Source organism: Rhodotorula graminis (genome assembly GCF_001329695.1).
Source record: "Rhodotorula graminis WP1 unplaced genomic scaffold RHOBAscaffold_8, whole genome shotgun sequence".
NCBI classification, from domain to species: domain Eukaryota; kingdom Fungi; phylum Basidiomycota; class Microbotryomycetes; order Sporidiobolales; family Sporidiobolaceae; genus Rhodotorula; species Rhodotorula graminis.
The window spans coordinates 917,247-935,344 of NW_017264935.1; the positions used below are offsets into that span (position 1 = coordinate 917,247).

Genomic DNA, 18,098 nt, shown 5'->3' on the forward strand with positions numbered 1-18,098 from the left:
CAGATGCAGCTCGGGACCGTCTGAGACGAGGTCCGACCGCGTCCAAGCAACGCCTTGATCGAGCTGCAGCTCGCGGTGCCTCCTCGAGAGCGTCTCGAGTCGAAAGAGAGCAGGAGCGTTCGACCGTGGACGCCGCCGACGGAGCAGGGAGGTGATGAATTCGAGCCTCGATCAACGTTCGAGACGAGCGGGACGAGTTGATGGCCTTGGCGCGAGAGGTACGGGTGCCCACTCTGTCGTCGACAGACTCGAAGCTGAACCCGAGCGAGCTGCCCACTCGAACCCGCGAGTCGGAAGAGACAGCGAGCGAGAGGGAGAGCGGGACCGGGAGGAACAGCCTCGCACCCGCGCGAGAGCTCATCGGGGGCGGAATTGCGGCACGGGGCCAGCCTCGAGAACAGCTCGACGTGCCTCGGAAAGCGCAAGGCCGCCTCGCCGACACGCTGAGGCCGCTCCGACTCGGCGACGAGATGACGACGAGGGAGGGAGGAGGAGCAGGGGGAGGAAGAGCGGCGGCAGCAGCTGCACGCGCGGCCTGGCGCAAGGCTTTGCTCGTGTTGTGCCCTCTGGCTGGCGCAAAGCAGGGGTGTCGGGCGAGGGGACCGGGCATGGAGGATGAGAACGACGAGACGCGAGCTCGTCTCCACCCACCACCGCACGAGCTGTAGTCTGCCAGCCCGACGAGCACAGCCACTTGCGACAAGGCCGCACCGCACTCGACGCACGCACCAGCCCCTCGTCCTCGCCAACCTCCTCCTCGTCGCCCTCAGGCTCCCCACCTCGAGGCCACGTCGGCTCGTCCGCAACCTCGCAGGCGCCATGCCGCCCACTATCGACCTCTTCGTCACCTCGATCCTGTCCAACCCGGCCATCCGCGGCCGCCACGAGCGCGTCAGGCGAGGCCTCACGTCGCTCCGAATCGCATATTGTGAACACGACGTGCGTCGGCTCGCTCTCCTCCTTTTTTGCGCCGCTGCGACACGGCTGACTCTCTCTCTCTTCCACAGGTCGCGGCCGACGAGGCGGCCAAGTCGCTGTGGAAACGCAAGGCGAGGAACGGCAACGAGCTGCCGTTCCTCCTCGTCGACGGCGAGCCCGTGGGCTCGGTCGAGGAGTTTGACGATGCGTGCGTCCCTCTCTCTCCCTCTGTGACCTGCGCGTCACCAGGTCAGATCTGACATTCGTCGCGAGGACAGGGTCGAGTTCGGCGAGCTGCGCCAATTCCTTCGCCTCGATGCCGCACCGTCCGCCGTCCCGCCTCAAGCATCATCAGCCGAGTCGACCGCTGCCCCGGCAGGCGCCGAAACCTCGAGCGGCAGCACCGCATCCTCTACAAAACCCTCCATCGACGACTTTGCCTCGCTGTCCCTGTCGCCGTCCGAGCTAGACGAGCTCGCGCGCGAGATCGCCTCGGGTTCGACCTTCTCGTCCGGCCTCGGCACCCTCACCCCTCTCGACGCCCCTCGCGCCGCCCCGCTCAACTTCTCGCACGCGACCCGCACGATCGAGCCCGTCCTGCCGTCGACCGCGCCGCTCAAGTTTGAGCGCGTCAACTTTCAGCGGCCGCTCCCCGACCGACCGCTCGCGAGCGATGTTGCGCGCGACGAGCTCGAGGGGATCGAGACGGACGACCTCGGCGAGGACGAGCTCGACAAGCTTGCGCGCGAGCTCGAGGAGGAGGAGGACGAGCGGCGCCGGCTGCGCGACGCGCAGGGCGAGGCCCGCATCGAGCCGCCGCCGCTGCCCGAGAAGCCGGCGGCGACCGACGAGCCCGTCATCGCGGCCAAGGTCGCCGACCCGCCCGTACCGCTCAAACTCCCCGCCGAGCTCGCAGGCGCGACCGCCGTCGGCGGCGCGGGCGGCGCAGCGCTCTCGGCGCCCCTCGTCGACGTCACGACGCTGCGCCTCTCGCCGCACGAGCAGGCGACGCTCGCCGACATGCCGTCGCCGAGCGGCGCGACGCTCGAGGTGCAGCCCGTGAGCGCGCTCGAGCGTGCCGGGCCGCTGCCTGAGGCTGCAGAGGAGGAGGGCGAGCCGGGGCGGGCGGCGGCGGGTTCGTCGCGCACGAGCAAGCGCGAGGCGGACGAGATCAGGGCGGAGCTCAACCTCGAGGGCGCGATGGGCGGACCGGCCAAGGTCAGCGAGATGCCGCATTTCGGCGCCCAGGACCTGTCGCCGTCGCCGTCGCAGCAGCAGCAGCAGGAAGGCAGTGACGAGCTCGTCGAGAACGTCGCAGCGGCGATTCGTGGAGGAGACCTGTAGTCACTGTGCAACCTCCTCTTTCGCGCTCTCTCTGTCTCGTTCTCTCGCGCGCTCGCTCTCGAGGAGGACGAGGACAGCTTCTGCATTGCGGCTCGGCCTGCGCGTCTCGGGAGGAGGTACATGGAACGAGAGGACAGCTAGGACAGACAGACCGGGAGGCACAACATGGGCGACGAGGAGGTGAACGAGCGAGAGGGGAAAGGTGATCAGGCCGAGTCTGTGCGCAGGGTTCGAGGCGGGTCAGTGCGAGGGCCGGCGGGCAAGGCGAGAGGGAGGGCATGACGCACAGTAGTAGTACTCGTCGTACAAGGGGATGTAGTCGTTGAGGAGCGTCGAGACGAACCCGACGAGCGGCTTGTCCTCGAACTTGCGCCCGATGCTCTCGAGCTGCGGCCTGCGAGCGAGCAATCACGGTCAGTCGGTCGCTCGACGACGTCTTGGGAGGACACAATGAGAGAGAGAGGGACGCACTTGGTCCAGCTCTCCCACACGGGTCCTCGGACGAGGTACCACCAGAACGCCCGCCCCCTCTTGGCCGTCTCGTCCTTCTCGAGCTCGCTCGGCGTGCCCCGGGGCAGCATCGGGCCGCACGCCTTGTCCGAGCCGAGCTTGGGGTCGGTCGACTGGCGCAGCGAGAAGGCGAGGTACTCGAGGGCGAGCGAGAGGAGGAACGGGAGCGTGTGCCGCTTGCCGTACTTGCGCATGGCGAGAACTGCGACGATCGACCAAGGTCAGTCCCTGTCCGGGAGAAAAGAACGAGAGAGTGAGAGGCGAGGCGCACCGTAGATGAGCGGGCGCAGGATCCAGATGACCTCGGCGAGGCGCTTGACGCCGTGCGCCTTGGCGACGAGGTCTTGCGGCCGCTTGACGTCCTCGATCGTGAGCACCCTCGACAAGAGGTACTCCTTGCCGACGTCCTTGCCCTTCTTGACGGCGCCGAACCCGCCGCCGACCGCCGCCGAGTCACCCGCCCCCTGCCGCAGCGACGCGAGCGTCGGGCGCACGTACCCAGTGCGCGCGCCCGTCCAAAACTCCTTCTCGACCGTCTCGGCGTCGGCCTGGCCAATCGCCGTCTCGTGCGCGCCCTCCTCGCGCCGCAGGAGGACGTCGGCGGCGCTGCGCGGCGGCGGCACGGCCGTGACGCCCTCGCCCTGGGCGGCCGCCGGCGCGCGTCGCATGCGCGCCACCTTCTCGCGGTTGAGCTCGAGGAGGGCCGGGTCGACCTGGCGCTCGGCGACCGGGGGCTGAACGCCCGTGCGGCCGCTCGTGGCGCCCATGAGGCCGAGGCGGAGGAGCGCCTTGAGGGCCTCGAGGGCGACGACCGTCTTTTCCTGGGCGGCGGTGCCCTTGCGCTTGCGGGCGGCCATCTCGAGGAGGAGCTCGAGGGCCTGGACGGCGCTGAGCGTGTGGGCGAGGACCGAGTAGGGCTTGGACGTGAGGGTGTAGTGGCGGGTGTAGCGAGTGTGCGAGGTGGGTGGAGGGCGCAAGGGTGCGGGGAGGGACGACACGGCGCGGTGCAGGATCGAGTCGTGGTAGAGGCTGACGAGGTTCAGGACGGACGAGACTGTGTTCGAGGGTGCGACGAGTCAGTGGGCCGGTCGCGCGAGGTGGGGACTGGAGAGAGGAGGACGAACGGCCCTCGGACGCGATCTCGGCATCCTGGAAGCGGCCTGTTGCGCGCAAGGTGTCAGCTGGGTCTATTTGGACAGGATGCACGCGGACGCACCTGGCAAGAACCAGGTGAGGGTGCGCAAGGTCGACTCGAGCGACGAGATGCGCTGGACGTTGGCAACGAGGCCCTCCTCGTCTGCGGGAGCAATGTGGGTCAGTCGAGTCCATGGGTAGGGTCTGGAGAGGGACTTACACGAGGCTAGTGCGCCCGAGATGGTCATTGGCGGCGTCGAGTGAGGAGGAGAGGCGACGAGGTGAGAAGCCGGTCGACCCGGCGAGGTCGGCCGGCTCGCGCTCTCGAGTGTGCAGGAGGACGGCCCGACGGATAGCCAGAAGAGTCGTAGGCAGCTCACAGGCAAGCACACGTTTTCTCGTGCCGTGGGAGACGAGCGAGGTTTCGCCTTTGTCGTCTCGAGACGAGGCGAGAGCTCGAGGACAAGCCACCGCCTCTGCACCACCACCCGCCGTCACCATGAGCTCGGCCAAGACGCTCGCGAGCATCGCTGCTCCCGCCCCCGAGGTCGTCCAGGAGCCCGTCCAGCAGGCGACCCAGCTCTCGTCCAAGCAGAAGGCCAAAATCGACAGGGGCCTCGTCGAGACTCGCGTCGAGCGCGTCAGGGTCGATGGCCTGGTCAGTCCTGCCGTCCCTCGTCCCCTGTCGAGCCACTAGCGGCGCGCGGCCGCCTCTGCGGCGGGCCACACCGAGGCGACACGCTGAGGCGGGACGAGGTGGTTCCGATGAAGCGGCCCGCTCTCGTCCCCACGGACACGGGGCGACGTACAGCAGTGCTCGGCGCACTTCTCTGCGTGGTCAGCACGGAACGCGGCGGGCTGCACGCCCCTCGAGACGCCGTCGTCCCCTCCACCCCTCCTCCCTCTGCCCAGCTCATTCGCGAGAGGTCGAACAAGCCGCACTCCGTGTCAGGGCCATTCACTGACATCTCGTTCTCCCACACAGGCCCTCATGAAGATCATCAAGCACTCGCGCGAGTCGCACACGGTCGTCCCGGCGCCGCCCAACACGTCCAACGCGACCGTCACCTTCCAGCCGGCCGTCGGCCAGCTGTTCGGCATCGACTCGAACGGTACCCTCGAGGTGTCCAACTCGTTTGGCCTCCCCGCCGGCACCTTCTCGGGCCCGCCGACGAGCGCTGGTGACGAGAACAAGGGCATCAAGGGTGGTGCGTCCCAGCTTCTTCCCTTTCTCTCTCTCGCTCTGGCGTCTGCCCTCCAGAGCATCCCGCCTGACCCGCCGCATCCTCAAGCCGCCAAGTACACGACGCAGATGGTGAGCCGCATGGCCGACGTCAACGCCGACGCCGCCGTCGTCGGTTTCTACACGTCGTCCAACAACGGCCAGGTTCTCGCGACGGGCGGCTTTGTCGAGGCGCTCGTCGGCGCCCAGCTGAGCGGCGCCGGTGTCGGCAGCGGCTCTAAGGCGCAGCCGGTCGCGCGTGCGGGCCTCGGCGCTCGCCCGCAGTCGCAGCTCGCGAGCGGCGAGGCGAACAAGGCGGCAAAGGGCATCGCGCTCGTCTACGGTGCGTCTCACTCTCTCGCCTTATCTGGAGCGCAGAAGTAGAAGGTTTTTCTGACTTGGACCCGTGCGCGCAGACATCGCGAGTGCGACCCAGGGTGCTGTCGGGCTCAAGGCGTACCGCCTCTCGCAGGCGTTCATCGACGCGTACCGCTCGGGCAAGTTCGACACGGCCAGGTGCGCCACTCTCTCTCTCACTCTCTCGAGCGTCACAGGAACCTAGTCTGACCGAGTCGAGCCCGTCGCCGCAGCCTCATTGAGAACAAGCTCGTCCCGACCAACATCCTCGAGGAGGTGCCCGTCTCGGTCCACTCGTCGGCCCTCCTCACCGCCTTCCTCTCGACCCTGACGGCGCCTTCCCCCGCCGGTCCCTCGTCGCCGCTCTCGACCCCGTCCTTCTCGCCGCTGTCCCTCCCCTCCCCCTCGGCCTCGTCGCACATCCAGTCGGCGACCGTGCCCGCGCCCCTCACCCAGCCCCTGTCGCACCTCCTCACGGCGCTCGAGACGCACCAGGCGCACCTGTCGACGCTGTCGTTCCAGTCGCGCCAGCTCGCGCGCGAGCGCACGCGCCTCGAGGCGACGCACCCGGCCGTCGCCAAGCGGCGACAGGAGAACGAGCAGCGCGCGCGCGAGGGCCTCGCGCCGCTGCCGCTCACCGACGACGAGGTGCGCGCGGGCCTCAAGGAGCCGAGCCGGCTCGAGACCATGTGCGCGCTCGCGGCGGTCGAGGGCGCGGCCAAGAGCCTCGCCGAGGCGACGGGCACGGGCGTCGTGCGGGCGTTTGGCGCCAAGGCGGGCGTCGACGGGGTCAGTGCGTCGGCGTAGAACCTGGGTGGTCGTGTTGCTCGAGCGAGCAGGGCTGTGTGTGTTCGTGTCTCCCCCTCCCTTGTAGACTCCCCCTCTCTCTCCCTCTCTCGCTTGGCCGTCCAGCCGCTGCAAAATGACGGCGCTTCGCCTTCGCACTACGTCGCTGCGTGTTAGAGAGGGTACACACGCTCGTTGAGAGGACTCGGAGCTCGGCTCTCGTGAAAGTCGCCTGTCGCCTCGACCTCGTTCGACTTGGTCCGCACCTCGGCTCGCTCTCACCTCGGCGAGAGCAGGGCTGCACCGACAGCGTGCACTCGGCTAACTCGCACATCACTTCCACGACCGCCTCGACCTGCGCCACGCCCCCTCGTCCCTCATCACCTCGCTCCTCCCCCACCTCGGCGTCCCTCTCCCTCGTCGTCAACGCGCGCCCGCCATGGGTCCCCTGGGCGACTCGAGCTCGCCATCCGCAGACTCGGCCTCGGCCGACGTGCCCGCCCCGCGCACGAGCGTGTCGCGCCAGTCGAGCCGTCGCAGCCTGCGTGGCTCGGAACACCCGCTCCTCGCGTCGTCGTCGTCGCAGCAGCAGGACTCGCAGGGCACGGGCACGAGCAGCAGCGGGCCCTACGCCGTGTACAGCGCGGGCAAGCGTCGGGCAGCAGGCGCGAGCACCGGGTCCTTCACCTCGACCTCGCCGTCCTCGGCGCTCGTCTCGCCGGGAGAGGGCCCGCTCTCGCCGTCGTCGTCGAGCGCACCGGGCAGCACCATGTCGTCCCCGCCGTTCGCCCCGACGAGCGCCCCGTTCCTCCCGCCGCTCGTCTCGCGCCCGAGCAACTCGAGCCTGCCGTCGCCCTCGGGTCGGCAGTACGCCCGCTCCGTGTCCGAGGCCAAGGAGCAGCTCCAACGCCAGGCCCTCAAGGCCGAGCTCCAGGCCCTCGGGCTCGCCGCCGAGAGCGCCGGAGCAGCGTTGGTCACGCGCGTCGCGAGCGTCGGCGCCGAGCCGGAGCTGGCAGGGCTGCAGGACCTCGTCTCGCGCGGCAAGGTGCGCCCCGTCTCGCTCTCTCCGATTCTCTCGGTCTCGTCATTGACTCGAGCCGGTACCCACAGGCGACACTGCTCCTCCCGGCGGAGAAGCTCGACTCGCCGTCGCAGCTCACGCCCGCCTTCCTCCTCGACCACGTCGTCCTCCTCGATGCGCCCTCGACCGCCCCGACCAGCCACCACCTCGCCATCGAGCGCGGCTTCGCGACCCTGAGCGGGCTTCGAGGCGTCCTGACGGGCGGCGAGCTCGTCTTTACGAGCTGCGGCGGCCTCGTCCTCGAAGGCGAGACGGTCGAGCGGGACTTGGCCAAGGACGAGACGCTCAGGGCGCTGCGAGGCGTCGCACCGCTTCCTGCGCCGCCAACCGGCACGACCTACCCGTCCAACATGCTCATCTCGGCCATCACGCACCTCTCGGTCCCTCTCGCTCGCCCTTCCACCCCTTCCACGCCCTCTCCGCCTCCAACCTCGCGCACGACCAGCCGCCTAGCCGCCCTCTTCGCCAAGCAGGCCCCGACGCCCACGCCCACCGACTCGTCCGACCTCCCGCCCGTCGTCGCCGCACCCGCCGGCCTCCTCTCGGGCGAGGCCTCGCCCGCCGCCACCGACGGCGACCCTGCCGCCGCGACGCGCAAGGCCGCCAGCATCGACGTGCCCGTCCTCGCCGTCGGCAAGGTCGTCCGTCGCGACCAGGTCGTCGAGGCCATCACGCGCGCGACGGCGGCGCACATCCGCCGCGCGGGCAAGGCGGTCCCGGGCGTCGAGGGCGACGCAGACGTGCTCGGCGAGCTCGCGGCATTCGCGACGAGCCTCGGCCCGCCGCCGGCTGGTGCGGCGAGCGGCTCGAGCGGCGCGGCGGCGGCCCCGGCGACGACGACGGCGGCGGCGGCGGTGGGAGCGGGAGCGTCGGCGCCGGTCAAGGACAGCCTGTTTGCGGCAGAGCCGGCCGACGTTTCGGACGCGTACCAGGACGCCATGCACCACGTCCGCCTGAACCTGTCGCGCAACCTCGGGTCGCCGACCGCCTCGAGCGACGTCGACGCCTCTTCGTCCTCGTCCACCGCCGCCGATGCCGCCCCGTCGATGGAGGACTTCTCGCAGCTCGAGGAGCGCGTCGACGCGGCGCTCGAGCAGCTCGAGGACCTCGCGACGTCGGTCCTGCACGACCGCCTCTTTGCGCCTCGCGACGAGCGCACGGGCGCGAGCGGCGGCGGCAGCCGGGACCTGCAGGAGGACGAGAACCTCGCGAGCCGGATCGCGGCGCTCAACGTGCTCGAGCTCGGGCTCGACCACCTCGGGATCGACCTCGGCGACGACGAGCACGGCGAGGAGCTGCCGGGGTGGGAGGGCAGGAGCAGCGGCCCGAGGGAGAGCTTGGAGGACTTGGCGGCGCTCGTCGGTCGTCGTGCGTCCTTGTGTCTCTCGTCGCCTCGCCGTCATCCCGTACTGACATGCTCTCAACACCTGCCCGCAGAACTGAACCGCCTCGAGGACCCGCACGAGCGGACGCCGAGCGCCAAGCTCGCGATCCTCGTCGAGTGCCACAAGGTCCTCGTCGACGGCCTGAGCAAGCTCCCGCCCGTCCCGCTCAAGAAGGACCTCGACGAGGCCGACAAGGCGTCGCTCTCGGACCACCCGGTCGAGGTCGAGATGGACGACGCGTCGTCCCGCTCGAGTTCGCTGCCGCCGTCGCGAGCCATGTCGCCGCCACCGCCGCGGCACCTCGAGCACAAGCAGTCGGACGACGAGCTCCTCAAGACGCCGCGAGCGCCGTTGCCCAACGAGGAGCGCGACGTGCCCGAGATCAAGCTGCCCGAGGCCAACGAGCTGTCGACGTCCGTCCTCGACGCGACGTCCTCCTCGATGTTCGAGCGTCCTGTCGTCGCCACCGCCGCACCCTCGCCTCCCGTCTCGATCTTCGAGACGAAGCGTCGTCCGGCCTCGATCGCCTCGACGACGGCCACCTCGAGCGCCGACCTCATCCTTCCCCTCCTCATCTACTCGGTCGTGCGCGCCAACCCGCCCCACCTCGTGTCGCACCTCCACTTTGTCCACCGGTTCCGGTCCGAGTCGCTCCTGCGCGGCCAGAGCAGCTTCTGCGCCACCAACTTTGACGCCGTCGTCGAGTTCCTCAACCACGTCGACGTGTCGTCCCTCGGCCTGTCGTCGTCCAAGCTCCTCGGCGGCACGACTGGCGGCGGCGGCGCACCCACCCCTTCCCTCGGCTCGTCGCCGTCAACCTCGTCTCTCGCGTCGCCGACGACCCGTCCTCGCGCCTACACGACGCCTTCGCTCCTGCGCTCGCGCGTGTCGACGACGGCCGACCAGCTCGTCGGCTCGGCCAACACGGCCCTGACCGGCCTCGTCGGCTCGTCGTACCACGCGCTGTTCGGGCCCAAGGGCCTGTCGGCGGCCGCACCTCGCAGCCTCGAGGACGTCAAGTCGGTCCTCGAGGGCGCGAGGGGCCGCGCGAGGGAGAGCCTGCCGTTCCGGCGCAGCGCGACCTTTTCGCGCCTCGGTGCGTCGCAGTCGCCGAGCGGGACCGGGTCGAGCGCCCGATCGAGCAGGGCCATGACGCTCGCGCTCGACGGCGACGAGAAGTCGGCGCCGCTCGCCGTGTCAGGCCCGAGCGCGACCCGGACCAAGGGCGAGGAGATGGTCGTCGTCACGCCGTCGTCGCCTTCGGGCACGCCGTCTGCGCCGACGACGACCGCCGAGGCGTACGCCCCGCCGCCGCCGCCTCGTCACCCTCGCTCAACGGCCGCCGAGGCGCCGCTCAAGGACAAGGACGACGACGCCCGCTCGATCCGCAGCGTGTCGTCGTTCCTCAACTTTCGCGACTCGTCGCTCGGGCGCGCACTCGGCGAGGTCCGCGACGGCGTCGTCGGCGCGGCGGCGGGTGCCGCTGGTGCGGCGGGCGCGACAGTCGGCGTCGCGGGCGGCCCAGCCGGGGCTGCTGCGGCGCCGGCGGCCGAGGAGCCGCGCTCGGGCTCGTTCAGCGGGCGACTGGCGGGCTTGTCGGGCCTGCATCGTTTTGCTGGCGGCGGGTCGGCGGCACCACCGACGTCGTCGGGCCCGGCAGCGAGCACGTCGCCCGTCTCGTCACGCAGGTCGTCGCTCCTCAACCCGCTCAACGGCGTCGCGCTGTCGCCCTGGGCCACCTCGTCTTCTACATCGTCGTCGTCCGCACCGGCACCCGCACCCGCCTCGCCCTTGCCTGCCCTGGCGTCGGTCGCCTTGCAGCCCAACAGCCGGTTCGTCGACGTCGGCTCGGCGGCGGACCTCAAGCTCGGCGAGATCCAGCTCCTCCTCGACGAGTACAAGCGGCTCGCCAAGGCTGTCGTTGAGGCGCAGCAGCAGGGCGGCGAGCAGAAGCCGGCGGCCGGAGCGGGCGAGGCCGGGATCAAGGAGGAGGTGGAGGGGGACGAGTAGAAGGGCAGAGCCTGCATTGAGCAAACCCGCCTTGAGCTCTCTCAGCATGGTCGTTCGGAGCTCTCCTCATGCTCTTTACTGCCGCGAGGTCGACGAGCGGCGACGAAGCGAAAGCCTTCTCGGAAGATCTGAACGACCTGGGTCCGGTTCTGCGCAGCGCAAACGTGGCTGCCACCCCCTCTCGGTCGATGCAAAGAGCAAGTGCCTCTCGCGCGCGCTTCTGCAGAGCTACGGAAGCTGGTAACGAGGCGACAAGGGCCCTCGAAGCGACCAGACGAGTCGGCCTTCCTGAACCGAGGCCGACTCGAGGGAGCACTGATTCGGCAGCATTTCGTGCCGCAAGCTATAGCTGGAGGCTCTGGGATACCGCCGAGGCGTGCGCGACTGAAGCAGGAGCCGAGGGGTGCCGCAGCAGCTCAGAGGCCACCGCAGTGCTCTCGACCCTCCTGCTCGGCGAGGGAGCGGCCGCGCTGCAGCTGAGGGGGGCGCAAGGAGCCACAGGGCACAGCTGATGTACGTGAAGCACAGCTTGCGGCCGCGGAAGCAGTGTGGTCGCCGTGAGGTCGCTCGAGCGATGAGGGCGTGACGAGTCGAGAAGTGGGCGAGGGCGGCTCGTTGGGACGGTGCGGGTGGCTCGCTCGACGTCTGTTATTGCTGGCGAATGGTGGCGGCTCAAAGACGGCCCAGCGGGGCGACGTGGGAGGCGGGCGAGTGGTGCTGTCAAGAAAGCTTTGGCTCTGCTCCGCGGCCGAGATCGCGCACCTCCCTCGTCGTCCACGTCCAGCACTCGCACCCGAGCCACCAGCCATGCTTGCCACTCGCCAGGCCCTTCGCCTTACCGCCAACAAGCAGCTCTCGCCGTCGCTCGCCGCTTCGGCCCGCTCCTGTGCGTCCCTCCTCCTCTCATCGCCTCGTTCGTCGCCCGGTCGAGCGCCACAGTGCCTCGTTTCCGGTTCTGCGTGGACCAACTCGATGGGTGGGACTAGCTGACACTTTCTGCCTGTGCATCGAATTCGTCGCACGCACAGTCGCGGTTGCCGCTCGCCCGAATGCGCTCCCCAAGGCCGCCGCTCTCCGCGCCGTCGCTCCTCGCGCTGCCGTCCTCGGTCGTGCCCGTGCGTCCTGCTCTTCCTTCTCGAGTACTACACGGAGCTGACCCTCGAATTCCCGCAGTCGGACCGGTCCGTGGCTACGCTGCCGAGGCTGGCGGCAAGTTCACCCGCTCCAAGCCGCACATGAACATCGGGTGCGTCCTTGCTCTTCTGCCCGTCACCCTTTCCCTCTATCGCGACGAGACTGACCCTCTCGAGCCTGCGCGCAGTACCATCGGCCACGTCGAGTCCGTCGCACCGCCTTTCTTCCTCCCTCCCGCCGACGTCCGCTGACCTCGCTCGGTCGTCCTGTTGCGCAGCCACGGCAAGACGACCCTCACCGCCGCCATCACGCGCGTTCTCGCCGAGGCGTCGGGTTCGGGCAAGGTCCTCGCGTACGACGCCATCGACAAGGCGCCCGAGGAGAAGGCTCGCGGCATCACCATCGCGACCGCGCACGTCGAGTACGAGACTGGGTGCGTCGCCCTTCCTCTACCGTCGTGTACACTCGTCGATCGTGTCCGAGGTGGCGCCATCGCCGGGCCAATCTGTGCCACCGTTCGCGGGCGAGAAGAGCGCGCGCTCACTCTCTTGCCGCACCTCCTGCAGCAACCGCCACTACGCTCACGTCGACTGCCCTGGACACGCCGACTACATCAAGAACATGATCACCGGTGCCGCTCAGATGTACGCCCCTGTTTCGGTCCTCTCGTCACGTCTCGAGCCTTCCCGACTGACGAGCTCTCCTCTCGCAGGGACGGTGGCATCATTGTCGTGTCGGCGTCGGACGGCCAGATGCCGCAGACCCGTGAGCACCTGCTCCTCGCCCGCCAGGTCGGCATCAAGAAGCTCGTCGTCTACATCAACAAGGTCGACCAGGTCGACGACGCCGAGATGCTCGAGCTCGTCGAGATGGAGATGCGCGACCTCCTGTCGACCTACGGCTTTGACGGCGACAACACGCCGATCGTCAAGGGTTCGGCGCTCGCCGCCCTCGAGGACCGCGATCACAAGATCGGCAAGGAGTCGGTCCTCGAGCTCATGGAGTCGGTCGACTCGTGGCTCGACCAGCCGCCGCGCGACCTCGAGAAGCCCTTCCTCATGCCCGTCGAGGACGTCTTTTCGATCCAGGGCCGCGGTACCGTCGTCACCGGCCGCGTCGAGCGCGGCACCATCCTCAAGGGCGCCGAGATCGAGATTGTCGGCATGGGCGCGTCGTTCAAGACGACCCTCACCGGTGCGTCCCCTCTCTCTTCGCTCGTGTCGTCGTCGCGGTGCAGCATGAGTGAGATGGAGCCGTTTCAGGACTCGAGGACGCCGTCGCTGACCCCCCGCTCGCACCCCTTCCCCCTCCTCCTCCTCGTCGCCGCCTCTTCCCGCCACTCGTGCATCTCGACGTCTCTCCCTCGACCAGGCATCGAGATGTTCCACAAGGAGCTCGACCGCGGCGAGGCCGGCGACAACATGGGCGCCCTCCTGCGCGGCGTCAAGCGCGAGCAGATCAAGCGCGGCATGGTCATCGCGGCCCCCGGCACCATCAAGCCCGTCCGCAAGTTCGAGGCCGAGTGCTACATTCTGACCAAGGAGGAGGGGGGTCGGTACACCCCCTTCATGGACAACTACCGCCCCCAGCTGTTCATCCGCACGTCTGACGTGACCGTCGGACTCACCTTTCCCGAAGGGACGGAAAACCGCGAGGAGAAGATGGTCCTCCCGGGAGACTCGTGCACCCTCGTCGGCCAACTCGTGCACCCGATCGGTCTCGAGCAGGTGAGTTTTTTCGACTTGGCGAGGGCGTTCAGGCCCTCCATGGACCGCGTCGAGTCCAGACCGTTCCTGACCCTCTCTTCCCGCGCAGGGCTCGCGCTTCACTCTCCGCGAGGGCGGCAAGACTGGTGCGTCTCATCTTCCTCTCTCTCTCCCTCGAGGCGTCCTCGTCGTCGGCGTCGTCGAGGAAGAAGTCGAGGATGCGCCGAACTGACCTCTTCCCCTCGCCCTCTCGCAGTCGGCACCGGTGTCGTGTCCAAGGTCTACGTCGAGGACGCCAAGAAGAAGTAAAAGGCGACCGACGACGCCAACCACCACTCGCAGTTCCACCATCGCAAGCCGTTCACGACCCTCAGCCCGCATCTTCCCCCACTCCGCTTCCCTCCCTTCCGCCCCCACCGCCGCCGCCTACCCTCGCCCGTCCTGTTCCTCCAGTACTCGCGAGTGCGCCGCACCACCCCGTTTATCCCTCCCTCCCTCGTCTCGCTTCGTCGTGCTGTAACTCTTAGACCTCGCCCTTTTCCCCTCCCTCTGGCGAGCTCCCCTCGGCATTTTGCGCACTAGCGCGCTCGCGAGAGAGATGCACGAGATCGTGAGAGTGTGCTGCACGTGTCCTGAAAGCCTACGAGGAGAGTTGACGAGAGCGCGCCGTCGCCTCCTCGCCGCTCGCCGGCACCCTCTTAGCCTCCCCCTCACCCTCTCGCACACCCGCGCAAGATGCAGTCCGACCGCATGGAAGTCGACTCTGGTGCGCCCACGCTCTCTGCACTTGCCCCCCGCGCCAGACCTGACCCTGCCCCTCGTCCTCCTCCTCCGCCTCGTCTCCCCCGCCGCGCCGTCCGCCCTCGCTCCTCGCCACGCAGACGCCGCCGTCAAGCGCAAGGGCCGCGGCTTCAACTCGAAGGACGGTGCGTCCTGTCTCTCTACCCCTCTCCCTGGCGGTCTTGGCTCGCAAGACGACCGAGCAGCTCTCGCCGGGCGATGAGGTTGACCCGGCCGCCCTCACGTCCCTGAGCAGCGGCGCTGACTATCAGATCCCCCCTTCTCGCCCATTGCAGAGCGGGAGGACACGCGCGGCGAGTACCAGACGATCACGCCGTCGGCGAACACGGGCGACAAGGCGCAGCGATGTGAGCACCCTTCTTGCTCCCTCCCGGCGGTCAGGAGGCGGTGCGCGAGCGACTCGAGCAGCACACTGACCTTCTGTCTCCCCCTCCTGCCCTCTCCTTCGCCGCATCTCGCCGTCGCACCCGTTCACCTTCCCCCACCACCTCCCTCTCCTCCTCGCGCCCTCCCCGACTCGCACGCACCGACCCGCCTCCGTCAGCGATCGAGGGCTGGATCATCATCGTCACCAACGTGCACGAGGAGGCGAACGAGGACGACCTCATGGACCGGTTCAGCGACTACGGCACGGTCCGCAACCTGCACCTCAACCTGGACCGGAGGACGGGCTTCATCAAGGTGCGCTCGCGCTTTTCCTGCCCTTCCTTCGTGGCTGCTCGTCGCGCTGGCCGAGCTGCGACGACATGTCACGCTCTCGCGAGGCTGCCGTCGCTGCGACGTCGCTGGCGATGGCGCAGCACACGCCGTTGTCGCGAGGGCGAAGTCCGGCGCGATGCGGAACCCGAGACTGACCCTCTCGTGTGTCGCACGCGCACACAGGGTTACGCCCTCGTCGAGTACGAGACCAAGGCCGAGGCTGAGAAGGCCATCGCCGAGGCGCCTCAAGAGCCGTTCCTCGAGAAGGTCCTCGCGTGCGACTTTGCGTTCGTCCAGCCGACAGAGCAGTGCGTCTCTCGTTCCCTCTTTCATCTTCTCTCTGTCGACGTCTTCGAGACGCATGTACTGACGAGCCTTCTTCCCTCGTGCGCGACAGGCCTGCGGCCAAGGAGCCGGCACGAGCTGCGCGCGGACGGAGCGCGAGCCCGGCGCGCAAGGCGCCGCTCATCACCCGCATCGACTGAGCGTTGGGCTCTCGGTGTCAGGGAGGACGTGCGCGCGTGTAGAGCGGGCGAGTGCGCGTTGTAAAATCGGTTCGACCACCTGAGTAAGCGGTCCGAGAGAGGCCGGACGAGACTCGCTCCCGCTGCGACCACAAGGTGAGCGCGCTCGTCTGCTGACGTGCGAGAGAGCGAGAGCGTGCAAGCAAGCAATTTCTCGACGAGCGCGCACGTGGAAAGCGAGAATCAGGTGATCTTCAACGGGTGGCCGCTTCGCTCGGCGCTCACCTCCTCCTCCTCCACCACCACTCGACCAGCCCACCATGTCCCTCGGCGAGCCGCAGCAGAAGCCCACGTACGAGTACCGCCACCTCAAGGCCGCGCAGCCCACCATCGGGCTCGTGTGCGCCCCGTTCTCGTGAGTCCCGCTCGCTCGTCCACTCGGCACCGCCTCGCTCCGCCCATCTTTCCAAGGCCCGCCCCTTTGCCCACTCGGTTACGCCGACTGACTCTCTTGCGTGCCCTGCAGTGGTGGACAGCCGCGTCCTGGCGTCGAGGTGCGTCCCCTCTCCCTGTCCTCCTCCCCACGGTCCTCGCGTCCGAGAGAATGCGGTAGAGCTGACCTCGTCCCTCCCGTCCACGCAGACCGGTCCGCTCCAGCTCATCGAGTCGGGCCTCGTCGGCGACATCGAGGTGCGCCCCCTCCCTCCTGCTCCCTCTCGCCGTCGTCGTCGACCCTCGCAAGCTGACCGTGGTCTTGGGCTCGCACGCAGGCCCTCGGGTGGAAGGTCGACTTTGCCGGCGCCGACACGCTCGAGTCTGCTTCGCTCGTGTCGGACAAGCCCGACCCCGACATCGGCGTCCTCAAGAAGCCCCGGCTCGTGAGCAAGGTGCGCCCTCGGCCGCTCTCTCTGACTCTCTCTCTCTCGCCGTCGACTGCGCACTAACTCGTCGTGCTTGCCCGCAGGTCAATCAGGAGGTGTCGGAGCGCGTCTACAAGCACTCGAGCAACGGCCAGCTCACCGTCACCATCGGCGGCGACCACTCGCTCGTGCGTCCGGCTCTCTCTCTCTCTCTCTCTCGAGCGACGTCAACTGACCCTGGTCCTGCATGCGCACAGGCCATGGGCACCGTCAGCGGCACGTTCAAGCAGCACCCGGACGCGGCGCTCATCTGGGTCGACGCGCACGCCGTGAGTCCCGCCGTCGAGACGAGCTCACGCTCGGCGAGAGAGCCCTCCCGTCGGCGCGAGTGCCATGATCCGGACGACTGACCCAGACCTCTTGACCTGCAGGACATCAACACGCCTCTGACGACGCCGTCGGGCAACCTGCACGGGTGCCCCGTGTCGTTCCTCATGGGCCTCCCCGGCACGTCCAAGGACGAGATCCCCGAGTACGCCTGGATCGAGCCCGTCCTCAAGTCGGAGCGCCTAGTCTACATCGGCCTGCGCGACATTGACGCCGGCGAGCGCAAGATCCTGAGGGAGAACAGTGCGTCGGGCGGCCGTTCTCCTGTTCGAGCCGGCTCGTCCTCGTCGACGGCCCGGCTCGTTCTGCCAGTCTGGCCCCGCCTGACGCTGTCGACCTCGCGCCGCAGACATCAAGGCGTTCTCGATGCACCACGTCGACAAGTACGGCATCGGCAAGGTCGTCGAGATGGCGCTCGAGCACGTCGGCAAGGACCGCCCGATCCACCTCTCGTTCGACGTCGGTGCGTCCCTCCTCCCTCTCTTCCCTCGGCCCGAGAGTCAGCCCTGACGCGCCCTCGCCCACACAGATGCTCTCGACCCGACTGTCGCGCCGTCGACTGGCACTGCCGTGCGTCGAGACCTCGGTCCTCAACCGGCTCGAGCGGGCCCTGACCTTTCCTCTTTCCCTCCTCGCCACAGGTTCGCGGCGGCTTGACCTTCCGCGAGGGCCACTACATCTGCGAGGGTGCGTCCTCCCTCTCTCTCTCTCTCTCGCGTCCTGTCTCGTCGCGCACGGTCCGCCTGACCATCGTCCTCTCGTCCTCTCGCAGCTCTCGCCGAGACGGGCCGCCTCGTCTCGCTCGACATCATGGTGCGTCCCTCGTCTCTCTCTCTCTATTTTCTCGGCACCGTCACTGACTGCTCGGACGACACTGGGCGCAGGAGATCAACCCGTCGATCGCGGCCATGGAGGGCGACGTGCAGCAGACGGTCGACGTCGGCCGGAGCCTGATCCGCTGCGCGCTCGGCGAGACGCTCCTCTAGAGCCCCACCTCTGTCCCTATTCCCTCCCCCAGCAACCCGCATCTCTCTCTCTCTCTCTCTCTCTTGTCGTTGATCCAGAAAAGTGCGGCAGCTCCCCGTCTCGGAGTTAAATGAGCGGCCGCCGCACCTGCAACTTGACTCTCTATCACTGCACGTTGCGGCTGTCCCTGAGAGAGGTCGGGCGCAGACGGTGGTGGCGAAAGCGAGACGAGCCGAGGCCCGAGAGCGCCGAACTTGTCAGCGCGAGCGAGCGCGGCGGCAGAGCTTCGACGGATGCTCCTCTTCGTCCAGGCCGTTCAACCCGCTTGCCGCAC

General features: G+C 68.6%; 7 protein-coding genes across 7 annotated transcripts; 6 read left to right on the forward strand and 1 right to left on the reverse strand.

Moving 5' to 3' along the window:
* Positions 1–731: 731 nt before the first annotated feature.
* Positions 732–2,297, forward strand: RHOBADRAFT_54272 (uncharacterized protein). Its single transcript, XM_018417226.1, has 3 exons — positions 732–939; positions 1,008–1,126; positions 1,197–2,297. The coding sequence occupies exons 1-3, from the start codon at positions 820–822 to the stop codon at positions 2,260–2,262; spliced, it is 1,305 nt and encodes a 434-aa protein (XP_018270504.1). The 5' UTR covers positions 732–819; the 3' UTR covers positions 2,263–2,297.
* Positions 2,298–2,327: 30 nt separating this feature from the next.
* Positions 2,328–4,154, reverse strand: RHOBADRAFT_37480 (uncharacterized protein; the record flags this gene model as incomplete). The annotated part of the gene is made up of 8 exons (XM_018413437.1): positions 2,328–2,479; positions 2,550–2,656; positions 2,734–2,974; positions 3,044–3,167; positions 3,216–3,308; positions 3,450–3,826; positions 3,897–3,932; positions 3,989–4,154. 8 exons carry the CDS (start codon positions 4,152–4,154, stop codon positions 2,469–2,471), a joined length of 1,155 nt encoding a protein of 384 aa, XP_018270505.1. The 3' UTR covers positions 2,328–2,468.
* A 251-nt stretch (positions 4,155–4,405) lies between these two features.
* Positions 4,406–6,431, forward strand: RHOBADRAFT_54274 (uncharacterized protein; the record flags this gene model as incomplete). Its single annotated transcript, XM_018417227.1, has 5 exons — positions 4,406–4,564; positions 4,892–5,114; positions 5,199–5,471; positions 5,545–5,644; positions 5,719–6,431. 5 exons carry the CDS (start codon positions 4,406–4,408, stop codon positions 6,290–6,292), a joined length of 1,329 nt encoding a protein of 442 aa, XP_018270506.1. The 3' UTR covers positions 6,293–6,431.
* Positions 6,432–6,698: 267 nt separating this feature from the next.
* Positions 6,699–10,790, forward strand: RHOBADRAFT_54275 (uncharacterized protein). Its single transcript, XM_018417228.1, has 3 exons — positions 6,699–7,316; positions 7,382–8,720; positions 8,790–10,790. The coding sequence occupies exons 1-3, from the start codon at positions 6,711–6,713 to the stop codon at positions 10,745–10,747; spliced, it is 3,903 nt and encodes a 1,300-aa protein (XP_018270507.1). The 5' UTR covers positions 6,699–6,710; the 3' UTR covers positions 10,748–10,790.
* Positions 10,791–11,554: 764 nt separating this feature from the next.
* On the forward strand, positions 11,555–13,819 carry RHOBADRAFT_48625 (uncharacterized protein; the record flags this gene model as incomplete). The annotated part of the gene is made up of 9 exons (XM_018415165.1): positions 11,555–11,633; positions 11,921–11,993; positions 12,069–12,086; positions 12,159–12,314; positions 12,448–12,525; positions 12,594–13,075; positions 13,253–13,608; positions 13,697–13,733; positions 13,767–13,819. The coding sequence occupies 9 exons, from the start codon at positions 11,555–11,557 to the stop codon at positions 13,817–13,819; spliced, it is 1,332 nt and encodes a 443-aa protein (XP_018270508.1).
* Positions 13,820–14,315: 496 nt separating this feature from the next.
* On the forward strand, positions 14,316–15,649 carry RHOBADRAFT_65269 (uncharacterized protein). The gene is made up of 6 exons (XM_018418669.1): positions 14,316–14,353; positions 14,469–14,513; positions 14,664–14,735; positions 14,933–15,069; positions 15,271–15,395; positions 15,485–15,649. Exons 1-6 carry the CDS (start codon positions 14,323–14,325, stop codon positions 15,570–15,572), a joined length of 498 nt encoding a protein of 165 aa, XP_018270509.1. The 5' UTR covers positions 14,316–14,322; the 3' UTR covers positions 15,573–15,649.
* Positions 15,650–15,871: 222 nt separating this feature from the next.
* Positions 15,872–17,936, forward strand: RHOBADRAFT_48626 (uncharacterized protein; the record flags this gene model as incomplete). Its single annotated transcript, XM_018415166.1, has 12 exons — positions 15,872–15,966; positions 16,078–16,105; positions 16,194–16,241; positions 16,322–16,438; positions 16,516–16,599; positions 16,669–16,740; positions 16,843–17,041; positions 17,148–17,261; positions 17,328–17,368; positions 17,440–17,485; positions 17,571–17,611; positions 17,683–17,936. 12 exons carry the CDS (start codon positions 15,872–15,874, stop codon positions 17,782–17,784), a joined length of 987 nt encoding a protein of 328 aa, XP_018270510.1. The 3' UTR covers positions 17,785–17,936.
* Positions 17,937–18,098: the final 162 nt, after the last annotated feature.